Raw genomic sequence first — 24,662 nt, 5'->3', positions numbered from 1 at the left:
AGGCTCCATGGGCGTGGGACCCTCCCAGCCAGGTGTGGGATATAATCTCCTGGTGTGCCCGTTTGCTTAAAGCACAGTATTAGGGTGGGAGTTACCCGATTTTCCAGGTGTTGTGTGTCTCAGTTCCCCTGGCTAGGAAAAGGGATTCCCTTCTCCCTTGCACTTCCCAGGTGAGGCGATGCCTCACCCTGCTTCAGCTCTTGCTGGTCGGGCTGCAACAGCTGACCAGCACTGATTGTCCGGCACTCCCCAGTGAGATGAACCCAGTACCTCAGTTGATAATGCAGAAATCACCTGTCTTCTGTGTCAGTCGCGCTGGGAGCTGGAGACTGGAGCTGTTCCTATTTGGCCATCTTGCTCCGCCTCTCAGTTTTTGTATTTTTTTAACTTTTGTTTTTCTTATGTTTTTGATGTTTCTCTTATAAACAACATATAAGATTTTTAAGCTTTTTCTAATAATCTGTGTCATTTAATTGGAATATTTAGTCCATTTACAAATCACTTGATTACTGATATATTTGGGTTTAAGTCTATTTATAATGGGTTTTCTATTTACATGTCTTTGTCTTTTCTCTCCTTTGTTCCCTTCAGATTATTTTTTACATTTTATCATTCCATTTTCTCCTTGTATTATTTTGGAAGTTACACACTGTTTCTGTTCTTTTAGTGATTACCCTGGAAATCAAAATATGTGTCTTTCAAAAAAAGTATCTTTCTCAGTAATATTAATCAAGACATTGGAAAGACACTGAAGCACTTTAATTCCATTTATCCCTTCCGAATTGATATGAAATTATCTTGTGTTTAATTATATGCAATGCATGTGTGTATGAGAGAGAAAAATCATGCCTTTCCAATAATGCAGAAAAAGTGTTTGATAAAATTCAACATCGTTTTATGATAAACACTCTTAGGAAACTAGGAATTGAATGGATAGTTCTTCATCTGATTAAGGGTATGCCTGCTCTAATGACTTCAACACTGTACTGAGCCAGTGTTGTAAGACCAAAAAATATATATATATATTATGTTCAATGAATGGAAGAATCAATTCTGTTGTCAATTTTCATTAAATTGATTTTTAGAATAAATGCAATCAAAATAAAATGTCAATATGATCATTTAGGAATCTAATACATTAATTCTAAAAATATATGGACATGCACAAAGCCTAGAAGGGTCAATCACTTCTGAAGAAGAAAAACAACTTAGGAGGAGGACTTGCTTTACTTAATATGAAGATTTATTTTGTAGCTACACTAATCAAGCCAGAATAGACACAGAGATCAATGAAGCAGAATAAATCGTCCAGAAATAGGCTGATGCGTATATAGACACTTGACATAGAGCAGTGGAGAAAGAATGAGTGCTGTCAGAACTGTGTCTCCATATGAGGAAAAAATGAAACTGGTCCCTACCTCATACCATGAACAAAAATCAATTTCAGATATATTAAAGATTTAACGATGTAAGCAAAATAATGAAGCTGTTAGAAACTAGAGAATATCAGATAAAATCATTATAATCTCAGAGTAGGGAAAGATTTCCCAACCCACACAGAAAAAAGCTCTACCCATAAAGGAAGATATTATTGAACTTGGAACACATTAAAAACTTATGTTCATCAAAAGATATCCTGAAAGTGAAAGGGCAAGTCCCAGAATGGCAGAAGATATGTGTAACATATGTAACTGACCAAAAACTCTTATTCAAAGTATATAAAGTACTCCTATAAATCAATAAGAAAAAGGCAATTCAATAACGATCCAGGCACAAGACTTAAACACACTCTTCACAAATGAAGAACCTCAAATAGCCAATAAGCATATGAAAAGGTACTCAACCTCATTAGTAATCAGAGAAATGCAAAAGAAAATCACAGAGATTCCACTACACACACACACCAGACTGGCAGAAATTGAAATATTTGAAAATATCAAGTATTGACAAGAATGTGGAATAACAAGAACTCTCATACACAGCTGATGGGGGCCAAAAAGAAGAAATTGAATGGTTACTTTTGAGCTTGGCATTAGGTGGTGCAGCTGGAGTTACGCATGCCTGATCATCCAGCAATTCCCCTTTTAGGAGCATACCTATGAGCAATGTCTGCAAATGTGCACCAGATGCATGTGGGATTAAACACAGCAGCATCATTGGTAATAACCCAAACTGAAACCTATATATTTGACAACTTTAGAATGTATAAACACATTTTCTGTAGTCATATAATAGAATATTATACAGTAGTTAAAATAAATGAACTACAGCAACATCCAACTTCATAAACAAATCTCACAAACATCTCATAAACAAAATCTCACAATCGTACAGATGCAAACTGTGTGATTCCATTTCCGTCAACTTCAAAACACGATAGAGCAAAGCTACGATGCTTAAGAATGCACACCTAGGTAGTAAGATACAAGAAAAAGATTTACTACCTAAGCCTGTGTGGTGATTATCTCCGCTTGGGAGGGAAGACTGTGCTTAGGAAGGGCCCTCTGAGCCACAGTGGAGGGACTACTGAGCTGCTGTTCTATTTTACAGCCTGATTTATTTGTACAGAGGTATTCACTTTAGACAAATGCATTCAGTTACATATGTTTTATTGACTTTTCTGTATGTGCTTTATTTTCACAATAACAAGGGGTTTAAAAAAGATGTAAGGGAACCAAGTCCCTCTATTGCATGAGTATTTTCATGTCTTTGCGTGACACCTGAGGCTGCAGAGGAAAGCAGTTTAGACAGCAGCCTGCCAGCAGCAAGGCCGACCCCATGGAGCGGGGAGCCGCCTGATAGAAGCAGCACTGCAACCTGAGATCCCCGGGCAGTGACTCAGCAAAGGTGAGTGGCAGCAGCTGGCTTGGGTCTGCTTGGCTTTGTATTCCTCTGTTCTTTTTATTGAACTACTTCCCTGGCCTTTAAAGTTGTTCTTGCAATATTCCATATTATTCAGCTTTCAGATTTACAACTTTCAGTCATCCTTTGAGGATGTCAGGTTAGGAGTTCTAGTTAATTTTAGCTGTTTTCTCTAAACAGGAAGTAAGACAAACTTCTTTGAAAGCATGTAATCATCCCATTTTGCAAGAAGTCCTTGCCTTTAGTAAAGTCTTAATCACTGTCTCTTTGTCAATGTTTTAATTTTCTTTGGAAAACTATGATCAAATTCAACCATTTTGATGTAATTGACTACAATTGCTTTATTAACCTTCATTTACGAAGAAAACCATAGCATTTGGAAAGGCTGAGGTGGGAGGATCACTTGAGCCCAAGAGGTCGAGGCCGCAGTGAGCTGTGATAGTGCCACTGCACTCCAGCCTGGGTGACAGAGTCAGACTGTGTCTCAAGAAAAAAGAAAGAAAAGAAAAAAAGAAAAAAATTAAATCAAGCAATTTTACTAAATGTAACACATCAATTAAACCAGTAAAACTTGCTTGTACATGGGACAGAGCCTCAGTCTTAGCAAGGAAATTGTGTATGAACGTTTTTCTTTACTTTGTTCACAACAGACTTTAAACTCAGGATACCAATTTAAAGGTTTTATATAAAACTTTTAAAATATTAAGATTCTGGGGCTCAAAAAGCTCTTTAAGGCCAATTTTAATGAGAGGTGATTTGAATGACTCATGTCTTCCAACATTAAGTAGATGTTCATTTTTCAATGCATATTAATAGAAATTCCAATTAAATGCACCAGCTCTAAAGTGAAACATTGGTGTGCACTTGAAGCACAGGCGACAGCTGACGTTGGTTCATCATGCTTATCTTACCGGCTCATCAGTTCATCATGCTTACCTTACTGGCTCATCTTTGTGCATGTATAAACTAAGAACAGTTAAAAATGAACTCACCATCCCAGAGAACACATTCACTATTTCTTTTTTGAAATGGCTTAAATGTGACTTTCAGAAATGTCTATTTAGTAAAAAGTTAAATGTTAGAACATTTTCTCCTTGAAATAACAAGAATGTGTATTTCACACTCACAAAGTTTGTTTGTTAATAGCCACAGGAAAACACTCCCTATGATTATCTCTGTCTAGGGCTTTAAAAGACCTCAAAAACCAAAGTCCATCATATCTCAAGGTTTCCTTATTTTAGGCAAAAATGACAGCTGCCACCCTTTTGAGGCTTTATGCAATTGGTATACCAGTATGTAGGCTCCTTACTAACATAGCTAAAAATCTCCATGAAGCCCCATCTGTAGCTGTCATTCTGGAAAGAAAATCTATGGGTCTATGTTGTGTTACGTAATCATATCAATTTACATAACAAACCCATCCTGCCCACTAACAGAAACTTATTAGCAAAAATGGGTTGGGTTTTGTTCTGGGGACTGTAGGCTTTTACTTGGATGACCATGCTCAAGAATTCAGACACGACCGGGCGCAGTGGCTCATGCCTGTAATCCTAGCACTTTGGGAGGCCGATCATGAGGTCAGGAGATCTAAACCATCCTGGTTAACATGGTGAAACCCCACCTCTACTAAAAACACAAAAAAATCAGCTGGGCGTGGGGGCAGGCGCCCGTAGTCACGGCTACTCAGGAGGCTGAGGCAGAAGAATGGCATGAATCCAGGAGGCGGAGCCTGCAGTGAGCCGAGATCGTGCCACTGCACTTCAGCCTGGGCGACAGAGCAAGACTTCGTCTTGGAAAAAAAAAAAAAAAAAAAGAATTCCAGACACTTGCCAACACTAAAAATGTTACTCTAAATTATATTTTGAGTTTACAGGAATCATTCAAATTTTTAGATTTCTTGAATATCACATCAATAAGAAGTAGAGCTCCTTTTCCCCACCACTCATCATAAGGATCCTGGATACTCTGTTCTGCCGAAGATAGCAATTTTTGTTTCTTTCACTATTCCTTTCAATTACCATCACCATTGACCCACATCTTGTACATTATGAACTAAAGGAAGGAATATGACGAAAATCACCACACTGCCTGAGCTGTGATTTGGATAAGCTGAAATAATTTTCACCTAAAGAGCTGGAATTGTGAGGCTGCCAAGACTCTGGTGTTCAGGGAGTTCATACAGGTGCCACCATGCTACAAAGGAAGCCAAGCACCACCTAAAGTGCCCAGAAAGGCTTTAAAAGAATGGGATTCCTGGTGCTCTAGTTTCTGAATGTTCGACAATAGGTTGGTGGACTAGGGCTCTCAGTATCACACACATTGACTGTGTGTCACTTCATTTTCCTCCCCCATCTACTCTCTGCAGGATGTGGACAGACAACAAAGAAATAGGAACACCTCCCCTACTCCGAACAATTCATTCGTTCCATGGGATTATGTAATTCAAATTTTACTTAAATGCAATATATAGTAAATATATTCATATATGCTTTTTGAAAGTCTAGAATACGGTCTTTGGCTACATTCTCTTATACTGAAAAAACAGAATTGCTTTATGTTGAAATTACTTTAAGCAATACTTTTCAGTAGCAAGGCAAGAATGTTTTCAAGACAATCCACTAGTAACTGCATAGCACAGTGACACAGCCTGTGTCCAAATAATAGTTATGTAAGCCAGCCAAGAAATCAAGGGACACAAACCATTCCTTTTGAGATGACATGACTATACAGAACAAATGTCTGCTATAGGTAATGTCATGCACAGTTCCTCAACTCCTCAGTGTGCGAGGAAGTGTGGAGGCCGCTAAAACTTGAATCTGCCTTAGTGCCTACCGCCAGAAACTAAGGCCAATTTCCCATCTAATTTTCTGGACTCTGCCTCCTGTCCACAATTCTAAATGATGAGAGGCAAACACAACCCAAAAGAGAACACTAAAAAGTAGTCAGTGTTCAGAGCCTTGAATTCTGGCAAAACGAGAATGACAAATCTTCCTAGATTACCCAATTAGGTAAAATGAAATGAGAAAAAAAAAAAAACAAAAACGCTTTCCTTTAAAAATACTGTTACATTATAAAATAAGATCTATAAAAATTACTCCTCCAATTTATCACAAGTCTAGGAGCTACTTGTTATTGCAATTGCTTTTTTGGGGGAAGCCCAGGGGACGGGAATTAAAATCCCTTTAGAAGCTTTTCATATGAATGCCCCTACAAAATCCAAAGTAGGGTTACTCTGCCATGTTCTTTGGAAATGGAAAACCCATCCATATTGCTGGCATTTAAACATAGACATAAATGAAAACCAGAATTTCAAAGCAAGGCCATGGACTTGTACTTCTATAATAGAGAGGGAAATGAAAAGGCTAATGTTTACAGGTCTCTGGGTGTAGAACAAGAAATGAAGAGTTCTGACATTCTGGGAAGGCAGAAAAACTCCACATGCAAGACAGACATCCAAAATGGCTCAACATAATTTATTTTTTATGTTAAAATGTACAGAGTTCTTTTGAAAGTACTTGCTAGAAAGGGGAAAAAAAGATATTACATACAAGGAGAGGAAGGGAGGCCGGCTGGCCCAGGAGCGCGTGACATGGAGAGATACAAAGGCATCTAGGCACCCCTTCCCCTTAGCTTACAAGTCACCAGGAACAAAGTACAAAGAGGTTACAAAACAGGAAAAGCAAATATAAACAGACAGGATAGACGTGGCTTCCTTTGTACATGCGGCTTTTAGAGGCATCTGGAGCTCTATTCACACACGCTAGAGATCTCTTTAAAGAGAATTTTTATCTTTCTTAAAATAGTTTTTAATATTCTACAACAAAGATAAAAAATTTTAAAGATGGAATGAAATGAAAAAGCTCTCATTTTAAAAGGCATCAAAGTCACTAACAGTGAGTTTTTAAATTTATTTTTTAGAAGATTACCCAAGTTATCTTGCTAAAAATACATTTTTTTTAAACAGAAGTGAAAAAATGACAGGTACCAATATTACTGTGTTGGATAATTTCTTTTATAATATAGAAAAGAACATTTTTTTCTACAATAGTTCTACAGTCACAAAGAGGCTTGTGGAAAAGGGAGCTGCCCGATTGAATTTTTTTTAAAGAAACAAAACCAAACACAACCGCAAACCAACATAAACTGAATTCACGGCCCTCATTTCAACAGCTTCTCCTTCTGCCTTGACCCACCCTCCTCCCAATATACCTCCCTCCCGACCCACCCCGTCCCCACCCCAACCAGGAAGCAATGACACAGCTGAAAATGTAGGGCGAGGGCAGCACAGTGCACTTTCTACATAGATGACTGGGAACTGGAATAGTATATACAGAGAAACTGGGTCCTACACAGCCTTGCACATGCTCAGAGCTGAGAGTGGGAAGATGTGGAATTCTGCCTGTTTCTACCTAGCACGCTTGAGAAAATCAATTAAAGTGTATAAAAAAACCAACAAACCTGTGCATTTGAAAAAAGTTAATGCCTAATTAGTACTTTAAAAATTTATCTATATAAAATGTACAAATAAAGGAGAGAATTTAATGCTTACAGATATTTCTTTAAGCAGTACTTCCCCCTTTTGGATATTTGACTGCACATACCAAATGGTATAATAGTTTCCATCTTCTAATGATGGAATATATATATATATATACACACACACACACACACACACATATATATATATATATATATATTTTTTTTTACCTATCCCTGGAGCAAGTAAAAGGAAGAGAATGGGCGAACTAGTTGCACGAGAGAAAAACAGAAGGGAGTTGGGAGCAACACATGAACCTGCGTTATAACATCCTGCTGTCCAGATCTGCCCTACTGTGCTGGTGGTCGGTCTGTCCCTCTTCTCATTAGCCACTCACAGGAGAGGTGCTTGTGCACTCTGATTCACAGGGGATGAACTCAAGACCTCAAAAGACAAACAAAAACTAGAGGTACGTATCATTTAAATAGCTATGAAACTCACACTGTTATCTCCCTTCTGACACGCATCTGCGCCATCTCTTCCAACATAAAAATAAACAGTGTCAATGGTTTGTCAGTTATTTTTCAAATCACTAAAATGTACAGTCATCCACCAACATTTTAAGAAAGAACGTTAAGAGGCAAATCACTGGGGACTGCTATTTGAGTTTTATCAGTCAAAGGCTCAAGCATCAAGACCCTCAGTTAGCATTTCAAAGTACATACTAGAAACAAGAGGCTAGGTGGCGTGTGTGCGTTATGGCTGATTCACCAGGTGGTAAAAAACAAGAGGTTAATCTCCTCTTTTTGATTGTTAATTGACCATCTCTATTCCTCCAAAGGCTGGATTTGGATTGCGAACAGCTTTTCTCTGAGATTCTGCTATTAATTGAGACTTACAGTATTTTTGTGTCTCTGAGTGCTGAGTGGGAGTATTTTAAAAAAGAAGAAAATTATATTACACTTGATTCAAGAACAAAGATTTCAATGAAGTCCGTCTATAAAGAAACATTCTTGGGGAAGGGTTTCAAGAGGTGTGTGTGTGTGGGGAGTGGAGGGGATTTTAAAAGGAGAAGCATTTTCCTGCCTCACTTTATTAATAATAATAATAATAATATTAACAATAATAATAAGTTTAAGGAGCTTGGGTTGTTCTCCATGTCCCCGTCCAAGTCTCCCCTAAGTGCCTCCTGCTGGAATGAAGTAGGAAATGAAAGGTTGGGTTTGGAGGAAAGGGTCTGGTTAACCCTTGAGATGTATATAACATTTAAAAATGACAACACTGGGAGCTGCAAACAGTGAGGGGAAACATACATTTTAAAATAAAGATAATTCACTTTTACACAAATTCTGTCCATGTGGTATGTAAAGAAAGTAAGGCTCTTTTTAATTATGAAAAGATTTTGTGCATGTTTCCCCATCCCCAAATCCATTTTTAGATGAGTTCTACTGTAAAATGTTCAAGATTGTGAAGAAAACCAAAACCCAGAACAAAATGAACCCAAAAAAAGAGAAGATCAGGTTTTCTAAAAAATAAAATAAACCAAAGAAAAATTCCTCTAAATCTACAGCAATATTTTAACTGGAAAAAGGTCCATTTTTCTCTGGTTTGTCAGTATAAAAGGTTCCTTTATTTATATATATTTAAGTTTTTGATTGCAAGTCCATCTTGCTCATCTTCTCATGTAAGGTCCATTGAGTGACTGCTTGGGCACGCCAGCAGCGTTCATGTAGCTGTGATGGGAGGGGCCCGTGTACATCATGTTCCCATGAGGGTTTGGCTGCATAGGCTGCTGGGTATAGGCCTGGCTCCCCATCATTCCCATCTGCATCTGCATAGGATACTGTGCTGTCTGGTTCATGTAGGCAGGGTTACTATGGTAACTGCTGTTCATCATGGGCTGTGTCATTCGATAGCTGTTCATGGCATTCAAGGTGTTCATATTCATGGAATTGACATTATAGGCGGGGGTAGGCATCAGATTAACCCCCATGTTCATGCCACGCTGAACAGCCAGTGCACGAGGGCCAGCCTGCATGGCAACTGCCGACGGGCTGCGGCCATACAGCTGCTGCTGGTGAGCAGCCGCAGAGGGCAGTGGTGCAGACTTGGAGCGGATGGAAATGTGCCCCTTCACTGGCATTTGCCCTTGCAATCTCTGCGTGTGAGGAATGCCAATGTTGGTGGCAGACATGTTGCACTGGAGCAGAGGAGACGTGAGGTTCATGGTAGTGGATGCCAAGTTTGGGGGTGGCGTCATGGTGGCTTGTGCTTGAGGAGTCCCAGCTAAGGGATGAGACGGAGCCAGCTGAGCCAGTCCTGTATTGGACAGAGAAACACTGGTTGCATAGGAAGTCACAGCAGGAGAATGGCTATAAGGCATGGCATGAGGGTCCATAATGGTGTTGGTCAGCTGCTGCAGCTTGGCTAGGCTGAAGGTGGCTGATGGTTGAGAGTAGCTGCCAGCACCAAAATCCCCTGGAATCCTCTCATAGATACTTATGTTCCCAGTGCTTCCAGATTCTGGTATCTCCATGATCATAGGAGCTGGGGTGAAACTGTTATTCATACTACACTGTGACAGCGGGGGCTGCTGTTGGGGAGGGGGTGGGGGCGGAGGCTGCTGGGGCTGAGGCTGCGGCTGCTGCTGTGGCTGCTGCTGGGGTGGTGGAGGCTGTGGTGCTGGTTGTGGTTGTGGCGGCGGTGGCTGCGGCTGCTGTGGTGGTGGCGGCGGTGGCTGCTGCTGCTGGTTACTGGGAGGCCTCTCCACCACACAGCTCTGAGGTGATTTGATGCTGCAGTTGGCAGCAGGCTGGACACTGCTCTGCTGCATCATGCTGCAGCTGCTGCCCATGCTGGCCATCTGCTGAGTGACCACACAGCTGCTCTGGGTGAGGCTGCTGGAGGACGACAGTCCACCGTAGGAGCAGCTGCTTTGGGAAGAGCTGTTCCCACAGATGCTGCCGCCCATCGTGGAGTCATAACTGCTCGGGTTCTCATAGTTTTCAGTGGTGCTCTCAATGCTGCCCAGGTCACTGAAGCCGCTGTCCACCACCTGCTGAGAGTGGTCTGATACGGAAGGCACATCCATCATGGGGCTGGTCTCCATGTTCTGCATAGAGGGTGCGGACAGGGATCCTTGTTCCGGGCTGATCTGGGTGTAGCCACTCTCAAGGGCAGGCACGTTGGGACTGCTGACCGAACGGACTGACTGGCTGGGGTGAGACTGAACAGAGGAGATAGGGCTGTTATGTTCTGATGCATGACAGTCTTCAACCATGGACATCTGAGGGTCCTCGTCAGCCTGGGTATAACTCTGCAGAGTCTGACATGCTGCGAGAGTTTCCTCACAGTCCTGGTAGGCGCTCTCATGCTCATTGCTTTCTTCTTGAGTCAAAGACTGCACTGCCTGTACAGTTTCCAGATCCAGTTCACTATGAGGAATCTCTTCCTCCTCTTTTAATTCGATTAACTCTTCCTTAGTGTGGGAGTCTTCTTCGTGGTCGTCCTCAGACCCAGGCATCTGCTCTGACACCACGGACGTGTCATGGGAAGTTTGCTCCTCTTCGGAATCCAGCTCAGTTTCCTCTTTATCCTTTATCTTTTCCCTACTCTTCTGCGTATTAGCATCTAAAAAAGACTCTTGAACACCAGGCTCCTCCTTGACATCTTCCCTCGTGGGCTGTTCCTCCAGCTCCTTTTTCTTTGTGGACTCCAGGTGGCCATCATCCTCATCATCAGCATCGTGGTCATCATTCTGGGCAGTCTCTGCAGCTGCATCCTCCTCCTCCTCTGGTTCTGGCTCCTCTAATTCCTGCTGCTCCTCCTCTGACTGCCTCTGCTCCTCTGAGACACGGGGCTTCTCTTCTTCCTCCTCCACCTCGGGCTCCTTAGTTTCGGTCTCAGGACTATTGCTGCTGTCTGCTGGAGAGGCTACTGGGACTTCACTGCTGGCTGCATCCTCTTCCTCTCCCTCTTCAGCTTCTTCTGCCTCTGCTTGCATCTCCTCCTCCTTCCTCTCCTCGGTTAGGGGCATGTCTTCTTTTGGCTCAACAGTTTCTTCACTCTCCTGGATCTTGGGTCTACGTCCAGCTTTAGGAATGGGGACAACGGGCTCAATGACGCATGCTTGAGTAGAAACTGGCATGATTTCCCGACTCAACTTAAATCCTGGTTTTCGACCAGGTCTTTTCTTCCAGTGGATTGGTTTGCGACTCTTGCCTTTGGGCCATCCCTTTTTCTTTTTCAAAGGTGTGGATGTATCTGGCTCAAGAGGAGAATTCTTCACATCACGTTTTCGCAAGAGAGATACTGGCTTTAGGATAGGAGTGTCTACACAGGAAGGGAAAAAAAAAATAAAGGCAGGTTACAAGGTCTTATATTTTCTAGTTCTTTCTTCTGAGACTAGCATGTACAACAGAAATGACTTTATTAATCATTACTTTTAAAAACTGCTGATTGTCTTTATTTTAAAGTTAAGAACCTACAGGATAAAACTAATTAGTGACATTCTAAGTCACAGTGAATTGGCAGAACTATGAAAGAATCCTGGTCAGCATTATGTTATAAGACACTAGTTAGAACCAATTCAAGACTGTCATCATCAGCTGCATGGCTATGGGAAGTTACTCTACGTTTCAGTTTCTTCATCTGTAAAACGGAGATGAACTTTATAAAGAGGCAAATTAGTAGTAAGCAGTACTTTTATCAAGTTGTCTCTACTAAAAGTTACAAATTAGCTTATTTCCTCTTTTTTTTTCTGCTTGTGATTTATATTGTATCTCCGATTTTCTTAGTTTCCACAAATCATCACTTCAGGTAGTATGATGAGCCAATTACTCTAGGCCATGACTGAGCCATTGTATGTGAACAGCTGTTCAGTTAATGTTATGTTTGTATGGGAATAGCTGCAAAGCATTTATTTAGTCCTAGACAAAAACTGACATTTAGACCTAGACAAACAAGAAAAAATTAAAGCACCAATTACATTCATTAAAAATAAATTTTATATTATTAGCATTTTAAAAAAACAATGGTAAACTATACGTAACATAAAACTTAAAATTTTAACCATTTCTAAGTGTAAGTTCAATGGCATTAAGTACACTCACATTCCCCATTAATTTTTAAAGGATAAGAATACCAAGACAAGAACATGATGCAGTGGGGGCACGGCTAAAAAGAAGACACAGTTAGTAGTAGCAACTTGAAAGTCAACAAAGGAAATGGCTGCATCAGCAAAAATCTAAGTCAACGGGAACTTCATCAGGGGTACTATTTTAGCGTACAATGATCTAAGACAGAATGTAAAGTGCCAAATTTACAAAATAAATTTTTAGTTTCTTAGTTATGTATTTCAAAACATAACAAGTTAAACTTTGTAGAATCATTCATGATACAGCAAAGAACTCATTCATCTTATCACTATATTAAAAGTATTTGTTGGCCAGGCCTGTAATCCCAGCACTTTGGGAGTCCGAGGCAGGCGGATCACTTTGAGGTCAGGATTTTGAGACCAGCCTGGCCAACATGGTGAAACTCCATCTCTACTGAAAATACAAAAATTAGCCAGGCGCGGTGGCGTGCACCTATAATCCCAACTACTTGGGAGGCTGAGGCATGAGAATCGCTTGAACCCGGGAGGTGGAGGTTGCAGTGAGCTGAGATTGTGCCACTGCACTCCAGCCTGGGTGACAGAGAGAGACTGCATCTCAAAAAAAATAATTTTAAAAAAAGTATTTGTTATAGAGACAATATGAGAATGGAGGAAATGCAAGTTTATCTTCTAGACTTGAAACTGAATTTTTAAAAGAATTAAAAAGTTCAACTAGTTAATGTATAAAAGCTAAAGGTTTATGTACCAAGACTGGACAAACAGATTTCTTCAAATTTACCCAACAAAGTAAAAAAGCTCATTCTGAGCCCACGGGAGATAAACACTCTGCAGATGCAGACAGCATGACACACCGGGAAAACTTTAGGCTAGGGTGAAAAAGACTTGTTTCTGACCTGGCTCATATATATGAGAGCTAGTTTCAGTATCTCTAGAGAAGAAATGACAACTAGGCTACTTTAAAAGTAAATAGTTGGATTTGTATCTACACTATAAAATGTATTTTGAGTTATTGTTACCATTTGTGAGAAATTTACTACTAGTTGGGTAAGACACATTAGAGAAACAATTCAGGAAAGACTCCTGAACAGATCTGACACAAGTTCTCATTTACATGAATCTGCTCTTTCTGGAGAATTGTCTTCTTAGCATTCACTCATTTAACACTACTTACTGAGCACCTGGCTTAAGCACTCAGCATATAACAATGAGCAAAACAGATTAGGTCTAGAGAATGCACATTCTAGTGAAGGGTTACTACATCTTCCTGATGCTGAGTCCAACTCTCCCATTAACTAAAGATTCTGATAAAGGCTTAGAAAGCATTAGGCAAAAAAGAACAGTTGCCTAATTGTAAGATATTTTCTGCAGAGGCAAATTAATACAGGTTCTGAGTTGAAGGGAAAACACATTTAAAAATCAGCATGGATATACTTGATACAACTTTTTAGAGACTGCCAAATGTTCCTTTTCTTGCTTAGTGGGTTGTGTTCATTTTTTAGCCTTTTTACTGAAGGTCTGTCACTGCTACTGCTGTATATCTGAAGACGATAATCCACAGTAAGTGAGTTCTGTAAAACATACCATCAGCATCATCTGACTCTTCATCTTCTTCTTCATCTTTAGACTTCCTCTTAGAAGAGGACTGACACCTGAGTACATCCTGCGAAGACAAACAGTGGAAGTATTCTCTAGGGAAAAGTTCATTTTCATCCTCTTCCTCCTCTTCTTCATCGATCTCAAATGTGGGTTCTAATCTTGGCATTGGCCTCTCGGAGTCAGAATCTTCAAAAGGTTCATCTAACACTTCAGTGGTCTCAGAAATAGTTTCCGTGACTACACTGCTATTGTGGTGTTTGCGCTTTCGGACTCTCCTCCTTCGGTGGAGAAATGGTTTCTGTTTAATAGAGAAAGCAAGTATTTACAGTTAGGAACACTATCCTTTCTATTAATAACACGAAAACAGTTTTAAAACCAAATAGAATTAGCACATATAAAATGAGGATGTTGTTTGCCAAAAAATATTTTGAATATTATTTCAAAATACTATAGTAAGATAATATACTTATTATACATACAAAGGTGTTAGGCAACTGAACACAACTTTGTAAAAGAACAGGCAGCCATCTCCAAATAGCAGACATTATAATTCTCTTAATAGTTCAGTTAAATTTCGCACCCTAGAGAGTTGCCTATTTTAATACTGAAGTGACCCAGAGGCTAATCCCTTAACTTTTCCTTAAGAGCAAAAGAGAAATAAAAACACTTTGTCTTATAGCACTACTGTGAAGGTTTGCAGAACTATCAGTAAAGTTGTATGCCATTTTCATGAACTACTCATAAAAAGTTGTGGAATGTAGAAATATGGGGCTGAAATGTATTTACTCAGTGTTAGTGAAATATTTCAAAAGTAAAATAAATCTGTTACTGAAATTTGGGCACACTGAGCACAACTTTGCACTGGACTGACCAAGTAGCTTAAATTATACAACTAAGATCACAAAATAAGAGAGGATGCCCCAGAGATGATCTAATTCAATCTCTTCATTCTACAGAAGTCAGAAAGGCTATAACACTTGCTTAAGTTCACACATCCAGTCAAAGCATTTATGCATTAACTTCAAAATTACTTTGCATGTGAGCTTACTGCCTATTCTTTTTTTTTTTTAAACATCATTTGTTTTACTTCATAAATTGGCATTATAAGCGGTAGGATGACAAAGATCTATTCTTCATGATCATGCAATGAACAGCAGAGTTAGTCAATGTTCAACTTTTCTCTGCTTCAAACTTACTAGTCCCAATTGAGTATGTAATTTTCAAATTAGATTAGAAATGGCCTGGTCCTTGGAGAAATGGCTGATTCTAGGACTAGGGCATGAAATATACAAGATGAACTTGAAGCATCTTGTAGTGCCAAAAAAGGAAATGCTTAAAACCAAACAAAAAGACTCCACAACGACAACAACAGTATATATGTTAAACACAGGAGGCCAGGCGCGGTGGCTCATACCTGTAATCCTAGCACCTTGGAGGCTAAGGCAGGTGGACTGCCTGAGCTCAGGAGTTCAAGACCAGCCTGAGCAACATAGCAAAACCCTGTCTCTATCAAAAGTACAAAAAATTAGCCAGTGTTGGAACATGCCTGTAGTCCCAGCTATTCAAGAGGCTGAGGTGGGAGCATTGCTTGCATCCCAGGAGGTGGAGGTTGCAGTGAGCTGAGATCATGCCCCTCCACTCCAGCCTAGTGACAGAGTAAGATTCCATCTGGGGCGGGGGGGGAAGAAAAAGAAGCCCAAAAGGGAAACAGAAAGAGAGAAAAGAGCTCCTAATGGTCAAAACTGGAACAATTTGAGCAACAAATTTTAAAAAGTAGTAGTAGTGGATTATAAGCCGAAGTATCACGTAAATATCTGAGTTCATAATGATATAAATAAATGCTTGGACAAATAAACAGATGAGGGAGAAAGGACAAATCTCCCAAGCAGAAATTCAAATTTATGGTGAGCCTCCATTCTGAGGGGACAGAAATCTTAAGTGTGGCTATATGCACCGTGACTTTCTTCCAGTACAGGGAAAATAAAAAAGAGAAGTAGAAACCTGACAAACAATATCTTAAGCCAGGTCATCAAAGTTAACTTCAACAGGGAAAAATCATATTGATAATATCCTCATATTTGATACTTTTCTTTTTATTTTTACAGATGGGGTCTTGCTACGTCACGCAGGTTGGAGTGCAGTGGCTATTTACAGGCACAATCATTGTGCACGACAGCCTCCAGCTCAAGTGATCCTCCCACCTCAGCCTCCCAAGCAGCTAGGATTACAAGAGTGACCACTATGCACAGTTTCCCTATACATACTGATAGATATATGCCGACAGGTACCCTTTAGTTGTATGATGAGAATGGCACTTTACCTCTATTGTCTTCAAGAATATATTACCTCATTCTAATATCACGAGGGATCATCTATAAATACCTGACCAGTCATTCTCAAAACTGTGAAAGCCATCGACACTAAGGAAATTCTGAGAAACTACCAAAACCAAGAGGAACCTAAAGACACATGACTATTAAATGTAATGCGATATGCTGGGTGGGATCCTGAACAGAAAAAGGACGTTAGGGAAAACTATGGAAATCTGAATAAAGTAAGAACTCTAGTTACTGCTGTATCTACACTGGTTCAGTAACTGTGATAGATATACCACACCAACGCAAGGGATTAATAATAGAGGAAATTGGTTGGGGTATGCGAGAACTCTCTGTACTTTCTTTGCAGTAATTCTGTAAATGTAAAACTGCTCTAAAGATATTATTCTTGAAAAAAAAAAAAAAAAAGATCCTGCCTTGCTTTTCAAGACCCTGTAAGGAAAGGAACGATTGTGCTGCTTTGGCTGGAAGCTGGCTGAGTGGCTCTTCCAGGCAGTGGTCTCACTTTAGTCTGGCTGCCTCCTGGCAATGCTTAAAATCGACTCCATAGCCTGGGGTGTTTCTGGTAAATGGCTTAACAGAATTCATTATCATCATCATACATTATTTAATAACTAATTGGCTATCATTATGATGGAATATAGTTTAGAAAATGTTTTTAAAGCAAGAGAGACCAAGTTAAACCACTGGAGGCATGTGTGAGAAGTGGGGCGGGTACAGAGAAAACAGTAGCACCCAAGATGAGTGACTTCACTCTGAGTACAGCAGCACTATGTTCACTTTCCAATTAATTATGTAATATTTTGGCCTCCTTTTCTAACATAAACACTTCTAATCTGTACATACTTCAAAAATATCTTTAAAGCCCCTAAAAGTCATGATCTGAACATCAAACCAGTAAGCTGAAAAAAAGTTTGTTTGCATCCCAGGAGGTGGAGCCCTTAAATAAGCTTATGATTTCTAAGTGAATTCCCATGAATCAAAGAAGTCAAACACACACATCTCAAATGCTCACTGGGAAGATCTTGAGCTACAATATATAGAGGCTTAAGGTTTATAAAGCAACACACTAGGAATTTCTAACTTATACTCTTTCAGAAGTGTAAGCTAAAACGAAAAGGTGTATGATAAACTGCAATTAGAGGAAGAGAAGACCTGGAAAGAAATGCGTTACCTTTCGCTTCAGCGTGGGCTTTGTGAGAATTGGTGGCGAGCTTGACCGAGGGCTTTCTGGCTCTTCCTCCTCCTCGCTGCTCTCACTGAAGCCCCTGAGGACAGCCCTGTCACCCTCACTGTAGCGGCGGGGCAGCCTCTCATTTCCTTCTGTTAATCTGCACTTCAGAGCCTCAGGGCTTTTCTTGAGCTGTCCTCGCCAGGGCTCAACCCCCTCACTGAGTCTTCTTTTGGGAAGGTCAGGTTTCCCATCCTGGCTTAGCTGCTCCTGAGAGGCCACCAGCTGTTCTTCACTTTCAGTGTATTGTTCCTGGGTGGCTTCTGATTTCTCCTCACATTCTCCATATTGTTCCTGAGGAGCTGAAGACGTCTCTTCCAAGAGCAGTTTAGAATCTTTATCACCGAAGCGTTCCTGGGTTTTTCTGTTCTTCCTCCCCCAGCGGCCCCTCCGAGATGGCTGGCTATTTGCAGGAAGACTATCACGAGGAAGGACTTGTTTGTTCAAACGTGTAGAACTGACTGGAGCCGTAACTTCTGGTTTCTTTTCACTTTCTACTGAATAAGAATCTTGTTCTTTGTTCTCACGAGACACAGACTTTCCCACCTGATTTTAGAAAATAAAACAATGCTGGTTAATTTTTCAGTCTTGTTTGCTTACATTTACCTATTCTGACCTTTTAAGTACTGAGAGAAGAAAAGGAAACTGAGCTTTAAAAAGAAAATGATCAATTATTTAACATGGATATTTCCTGTTTCAGCACTGTTTTAAATTCTATATATGCATTATTCATTTAATCTCCCCAACAATCATATGGAGAATTACCACTACATCTCCACTTTACAAATGAGGTGTGTGGGGTACAAAAAAATTTAAGTAATCTGCCCCAGATCACGCAAGAACAAGTGAAGATGCTGGGATAGAAAGCCTGGCAGTCTGACTCTAGAGCCTGTGCTCTGAACCTTTCTGCAGTAGCACCCTCAATAAGCAAAGTGAATATTATTGTTCTTTTAAATGTTAAATGAGATTGTTTAATAAAATTTCTCAGAAATAAAAATTTGTAAACAGGGTGGAGGAGATAGGATCTTGGGACACATGACATGGGCAAGAGGAAGGAGGCATTTGAGAAATATGAAAGAAAATTTATGTAATTTAAAAATTTACTTTTATTCAGAATAATTTCATTTTGAAAATTAAACTGCACTAAAGAGGGGCATGGGATTTTTTATGTTTATTAAAGGACACAGGTGTTGAAAAGATGAAGCACTGCCTTCAAAAAAGAGCTATAAAAGTATGCATCACATGAAGAATACTGACAATGACACACGCACTACAGTTCACCAGCAACCCTTTAACGGCTAAAGAGATCTGTGTGTCCATGGGATGTTTTGGTGCTCCATTAGAAAACATACACAAGTTTACAATAGTTACTTAATAGTATCTCCACTTCATTTTGTTGTTGGTTTTTTTGGTAGACATGGGTCCTCACTATATTTCCCTGGTTGTCCTGAACTTCTAGTCTCAAGCAGTCCTCCTGCCTGGGCCTCCTAAAGCGCTGAGATTACAGGCGTGAACCACCACATCCAACCTCCGTTTCATTTTTTAAAACTGTCAGATTTGGATTCAACTCAGATTTCTCAACTACTATCCAGCTTAAAATTGAGCTGCTTCTTGGCACCCTCGTAAGAAGTATCTTTCTCACAAGTAACACATTGTAAGAAATTTGATGGTCTCCTCCTAATTGTCAAAGGCTTAAAAATACCTAAGTAAACCTGGCCCAGTCTTCCTGAAATCTCTACCATTGAAATAAAACTCTTGACGTTCTAATGTGAATTTACTTTTTTGTGAAAGATTATCATAATACATTATCATAAATACTCATGAAATCAAAAATGTATCTTCTGTCATCAAAAATAGAGACTATTCGTGCCCTTACACTGATCTCTAATTCTCTTTCCTGGCACTGTGGCTCTTCGTTTTCTCCTTCCTCAGCCTCCTCTTCTTCTTCCTCTGAGACCACAGAGTTGGACACTATGACTGGAGTCCAGCGCAAACATTCTGGATCTACATCTACAGGTCGCAAATTCAGCTGAAGCTTTGCCATGTGATCCTGGATAAGTTTTTCCCGGCGGATAATCACAAATCTGGAACCAGAGAAAAGTTTATAGCAATCAACCACGTACGAGATGTACATAAAAATGAATGTGGAGATGAGACCCCCGGTGAAGCCTGTAGAAGATGATGGGTACTGCAAAGATAGCCTGCCCGGGAAGATGGAATGCAGAAATGTGCCACCACATGAAGACAACCAGGAGTGTGAAGCAGGACAAACGCTTCGCTCTCTACCGTGGCCGCGGGCTGTTTTCACTGCCTACTGTCTCACATGTCCCGCTCCAGAAGTTCTGCTGCTCTTTTGCACTCTCTTTCCTATTCTCCATTTATTTGGCTCAAATGCCTCCTTTCTTTGTAACCTTTTCCTGACCACTTTAGGGAAGGGTGAACTGTTGTTCTTCCTTTCAATCTATATTCACTTTGTGCCATTTATATGAAAACTTATCATGGGCATTTTATTTAACGACTCTGTTTCCAGACTGGTTACTTCTTATATTGTGAAAGAGCTCCCAATACTAGAATATGAAAGATTCAGTAGCTTAGGTTCAAAAATTAGCAGGAATACCAGAAAAATAGTTCAGTTTAAAAAGCATATATAGAGACTATATATAGGCCATATATATATATAGTCAATCAAATAAAATATCCTAGAAAGGAAAATGATATCTCATTATCACCAAGTATATCATTTATATTAGTTAATGCCCTTTCATCAATAATCTGACTGGCTGATCCAAAAAACTTCAACCTAATTATCTTTCAAAGGTATACAAAAGGATGTGATACTCACTGGTCACTACGATAGTCCAGCATTCGTAGGTGGTGGAGTGTGGAAGTGATGTCTTGAGGGCAGATTCCAGTCAACTTGCTTAATTTCTTAATGCTGATCTGCTTGTCATTTTGGTGATAAAGGCACTCTAATATTACACTTTTCCAATATGCCATGTAGGAAAGACGACCCAGATCAGATAATGGTTTCTCTGGAGACCCTGCTTGGCCTTCACGCTTTGATAACAAATAACCTAAAGAATCACAAGTAACTCAAATCAGAACTAGGTTAGAGACCCTGGAAAACTGAATTCACCAAAATAACAATCCCCTCTTCTACAACCAAGAATAACTCCAAAGATAAATTCCTTCAAAAAAAAAAAAAAAGAAAAAAATTGCAAAACTACTTTAAAACAAATTTGCAAAAAGAATACAAAACTTGTATGTATTGAAGACTAAGTATTATTATGTCTACAGTCAGTATTAGTCACCTTGTTAAAATATTCAAAGTGTTAAAAATCAGGACTCTTAACAGTTTCGTTCAACGTTCTGGAGAAAACAAGCCTTGCATGCTTTATTTGGACCACTAGGTGGCAACTGCTGTATCTGAACTGAGAAGTCCAAAGGACAAAAGAATGCCTTCCTTTTCACGTAATCCTATTAAAACTGTAGTTCTGTGAGCGAATTGGATGACAATCTTTCACTTCAACCAAAACTCCTCACAATTACCTATCACTCCAACTCTAGGCAAGCAGGACTGCCAACATAAGTGTGGAACTGTGGACTCTGTCCTCTATAGTGCATGACTCTCAAGAACTGAAAAACAAAGGCCTAACTTCTAAGGAAAAACATTGAAAATGGAGATGGCAGAGAAAGTTATTTTTACTGTTTAAATAAAACGTAAAACCAGTCTAAGAATGTTATTTTGGAAACATATTACATTAGGAAAAGTAAATACAAACATTACTGTTATTGCATGGACAGTTTTTATACCACAAACACACAACCCCCCCAACCACCAAAAGGAAAATATTTTCCCTAACTTTGCAATTTAATGGTATATATAACATGTCTAATTCAGTCCTATTTCAAAACAATATATTAACATTCAAGGAAGTAATCTGAGTTCCATCCCCTACTGCTCATCTAAAAAGACCAGAAAATGTGTAAAACAACCAGTAGTACATGCTTCCAATAAAATATAAACAGAAGGACAGTCTAAAGTCAAGAGGCTTAATTAACATCTCAAGACTGGAATCAAAATCCTTTGTTTGAACCATTAGTTCTGCATATATTCATTTAAATATCATTTTATAGCAGTATCTGAGGTAAAATAGTCCCTCAAATTACTATTTCACTTTGTTTCACCAACGTGTGAAACAAAATACAGTTCCACAATGATCTCTTCACAACTGTGAGCTGTCACTTTTGAACTCAGATTAAACAATTTTCTCTATCATTCACTTCTTCAGATATTTAAAGATGTGTTGCGTATGTTTAACCGCTAGGTAGAGCCTACCTAAAAAATGCACACATTTTCTCAGATAACTGAATAACAAAACTAGGGCAGGCACAGTACTTCTTCTTTTTCTTTTTTTTTTTGAGATGGAGTTTCCCTCATTGCCCAGGCTGGAGTGCTGTGGCATGATCTCAGCTCACTGCAACCTCCGCCTCCTGGGTTCCACCAATTCTTCTGCCTCAGCCTCCCGAGTAGCTGGGATTATATGTGCCTGCCACCACACCCAGCTAATTTTTTGTATTTTTAATACAGATGAGGTTTTGCCATGTTGCACAGGCTGGTCTCGAACTCCTGACCTCGTGATCCGCCCACCTTGGCCTCCCAAAGTGTTGGGATTACAGGTGTGAGCCACTGCGCCTGGCTCACAGTACTTCCTTATTATCTCTAATTGAAGTAGTTAAACAGTGTTTTTAGTATTATTAGTATTACTGCATAAAACTAAGTTCCACTGTAAATGAACAGTTGGAAATTAAAGGTATATGCTATACATCACACAAAATTTTATTCAATATTAGCTGTTTAAAAATATTTTGTGTCCAACCAAAATAAAAAGGAACGTGTTGCTTTAGGTTTTATTTATTTTCATTTTTATTTTGAGACAGAGTCTTGCTCTGTGGCCCAGGCTGGAGCCTACAATGCAGGGGTAGCACTGCTCACTGCAGCCTTAACCTCCTGGGTGCTCAAGTGATCCTCTCACTTCTGCTTCCTGAGTAGGTGGAACCCTAGGTGCATGCTATCATGCCCACCTAACTTTTTACATTTTTTGTAGATACAGGGTCTTGACATGTTGCCTAAGCTGGTCTTGAACTACTGGGCTCAAGCAATCCTCCCACCCCAGTTTTCCAAAGTGCTGGGATTATAGGCATGAGCCACAATGTCCAGCAGTGGCTTTAGGTTTTAAAGGCTCATACAGCAATATGACAAACGATACCAGCAGCCAACAAAGCACCTACAAATCTTTAAAAATATATATACAGAAGGTCCACTGGAAGAGACCAATGAGAAATTAATATAATCCTTACTGAAATCGATGAGAAACCTGCCATAGCCCTTACGCTGGTATTGAGGAAGAATCATTATACAGGAAACATTGTACTTCTGTTGGCAGTGCTTTTCCTGGTGGAGAAAATACAAGTCAAGTTTTAAAACAGGCTGGTAAAAGTGAGTAATAACGCTAATTAAGAAACAAAGACTAATGGCCAAAACCCACAGCCCTGGTCCTTTGGGAATAGCAATATACATCAAGAAAAAACTACCCAACTGGGAGAAGATAAGATAATGTCAAGTCACTGCCATTACCCACAAAGCAACCATCCCAGGAGAGTAAAACTATAAAACAAAACAATGTCATCCAACACCATCTGCAACTCAAAAACAGTACGCCAATGCCTAAGGATCAGCACTGGAATCTGAGTCCAAAACAATCTGTAAAGCTACAAATGATGAATCAGTGTGCCACTCTAGAAGTGAGAAGACTCATGAATTATGTCAGAGTTTTCTTTCTCTCCTGCTCTGGTGCTACTCAGAGCAGTCCTATTAGTTGTATCTAACTTCAAACAAAATAGTCATTTTTATAATTTTATAAATAAGTCAGTATATTTTAAGTCATATCTAACTAATGAAGTAGCCTAAAGAATTCTTATAAATGCTTATAAAAAGCTAGTACTTCCCCTTAACTGTTTTATACACTTAAGATTTTACTATGGGCTTGCTTAAATAAAAGTATATCTTTTATGCTGTCTGACTAGAAAAGAAACTTTTTCCCTCTAAGGGAATGGAAGATTAAAAAAGGATAAAATATTCTTTAATCAAAATGCCTTACTACTCTTATTTCTATGCCTAAAGTTCAAATTAAGAAAAGAAGATTTAAGCTGAGACAGAACTCAGAGAGCTAATGACTGTTTATTTCACAAGTTCCATGTTATTACCATGGGAAGCGAAGCCATTTAAAACTTTCCTCATGAGTACTGCCAGCAGTCTATACTCCTCGGAGAATACAGGTTGTTGAATGTTACTAAGCACCTTCTAGCACCTGGTAAGTTTCCAAATGTTCCTTCTATTCTTTCCAAACAACTAGATGACACCTAGGAGGTGCTGCATCTTGTTGTGTCCCCGAGTGAGAACCAGCAAAGACTGTTTCAGATTTCCATAAGAATTCAAACAAACTTTAAGCTAACATACTTACTTTAGAAAAGTAGCCAACAAGGTGGCAGCCCTTGACATCATTCTGTGTTAGTACATAAAAAAGAAATGGCTCCACATCATAATAGAGGGTTTTGTGGTCAAGAAACAACTTTGCCAAGAGACACAGGTTTTGACAATAAATGGTACTCACATTCCCATCAACCTAGAGAAATAAACGGAACAAAACAGTCAATAGAGTGTCTCTTTAGTTCTAGAATAATATGTATCAGTTAAAAGCAACTCTAGATATCCACAGTCCAGCCTAGGAGAAGGTGTCCATGACCAGAACACTATGGAACCTGGAAGCCATCCTTTGAAATAGCAGTATTATGGTATCTGTTTTTTGTTTGTTTGTTTGTTTGTTTTGAGACAGTCTCACTCTATCGCCCAGGCTGCAGCGCAGTGGCCCGATCTTGGCTCACTGCAAACTCCGCCTCCCGGGTTCATGCCATTCTCCTGTCTCAGCCTCCTGAGTAGTGGGACTACAAGTGCCCGCCACCTCGCCCAGTTAATTTTTTTTT

The 24,662-nt window shown here is 39.7% G+C and overlaps 1 protein-coding gene across 1 annotated transcript in view; it reads right to left on the bottom strand.

Annotated features, from left to right (window-relative positions):
• Window positions 1–7,558: 7,558 nt before the first annotated feature.
• KAT6A (K(lysine) acetyltransferase 6A) overlaps window positions 7,559–24,662 on the bottom strand; it is a 140,739-nt gene continuing 123,635 nt past the window's right edge. The window contains exons 11-17 of the mRNA XM_012001563.1: window positions 24,143–24,304; window positions 22,980–23,073; window positions 20,461–20,692; window positions 19,495–19,702; window positions 17,562–18,164; window positions 14,037–14,349; window positions 7,559–11,671 (exon numbers count right to left, since the gene is read on the bottom strand). Of these exons, the coding sequence (XP_011856953.1) occupies window positions 9,012–11,671; window positions 14,037–14,349; window positions 17,562–18,164; window positions 19,495–19,702; window positions 20,461–20,692; window positions 22,980–23,073; window positions 24,143–24,304 (4,272 nt within the window). The 3' untranslated portion in view covers window positions 7,559–9,011. The remainder of the gene's footprint in view (window positions 11,672–14,036; window positions 14,350–17,561; window positions 18,165–19,494; window positions 19,703–20,460; window positions 20,693–22,979; window positions 23,074–24,142; window positions 24,305–24,662) is intronic.

This window comes from Mandrillus leucophaeus, unplaced genomic scaffold, assembly GCF_000951045.1.
Source record: "Mandrillus leucophaeus isolate KB7577 unplaced genomic scaffold, Mleu.le_1.0 Scaffold664, whole genome shotgun sequence".
NCBI lineage: Eukaryota > Metazoa > Chordata > Mammalia > Primates > Cercopithecidae > Mandrillus > Mandrillus leucophaeus.
This window is presented reverse-complemented; position numbering and strand designations above follow the sequence as displayed.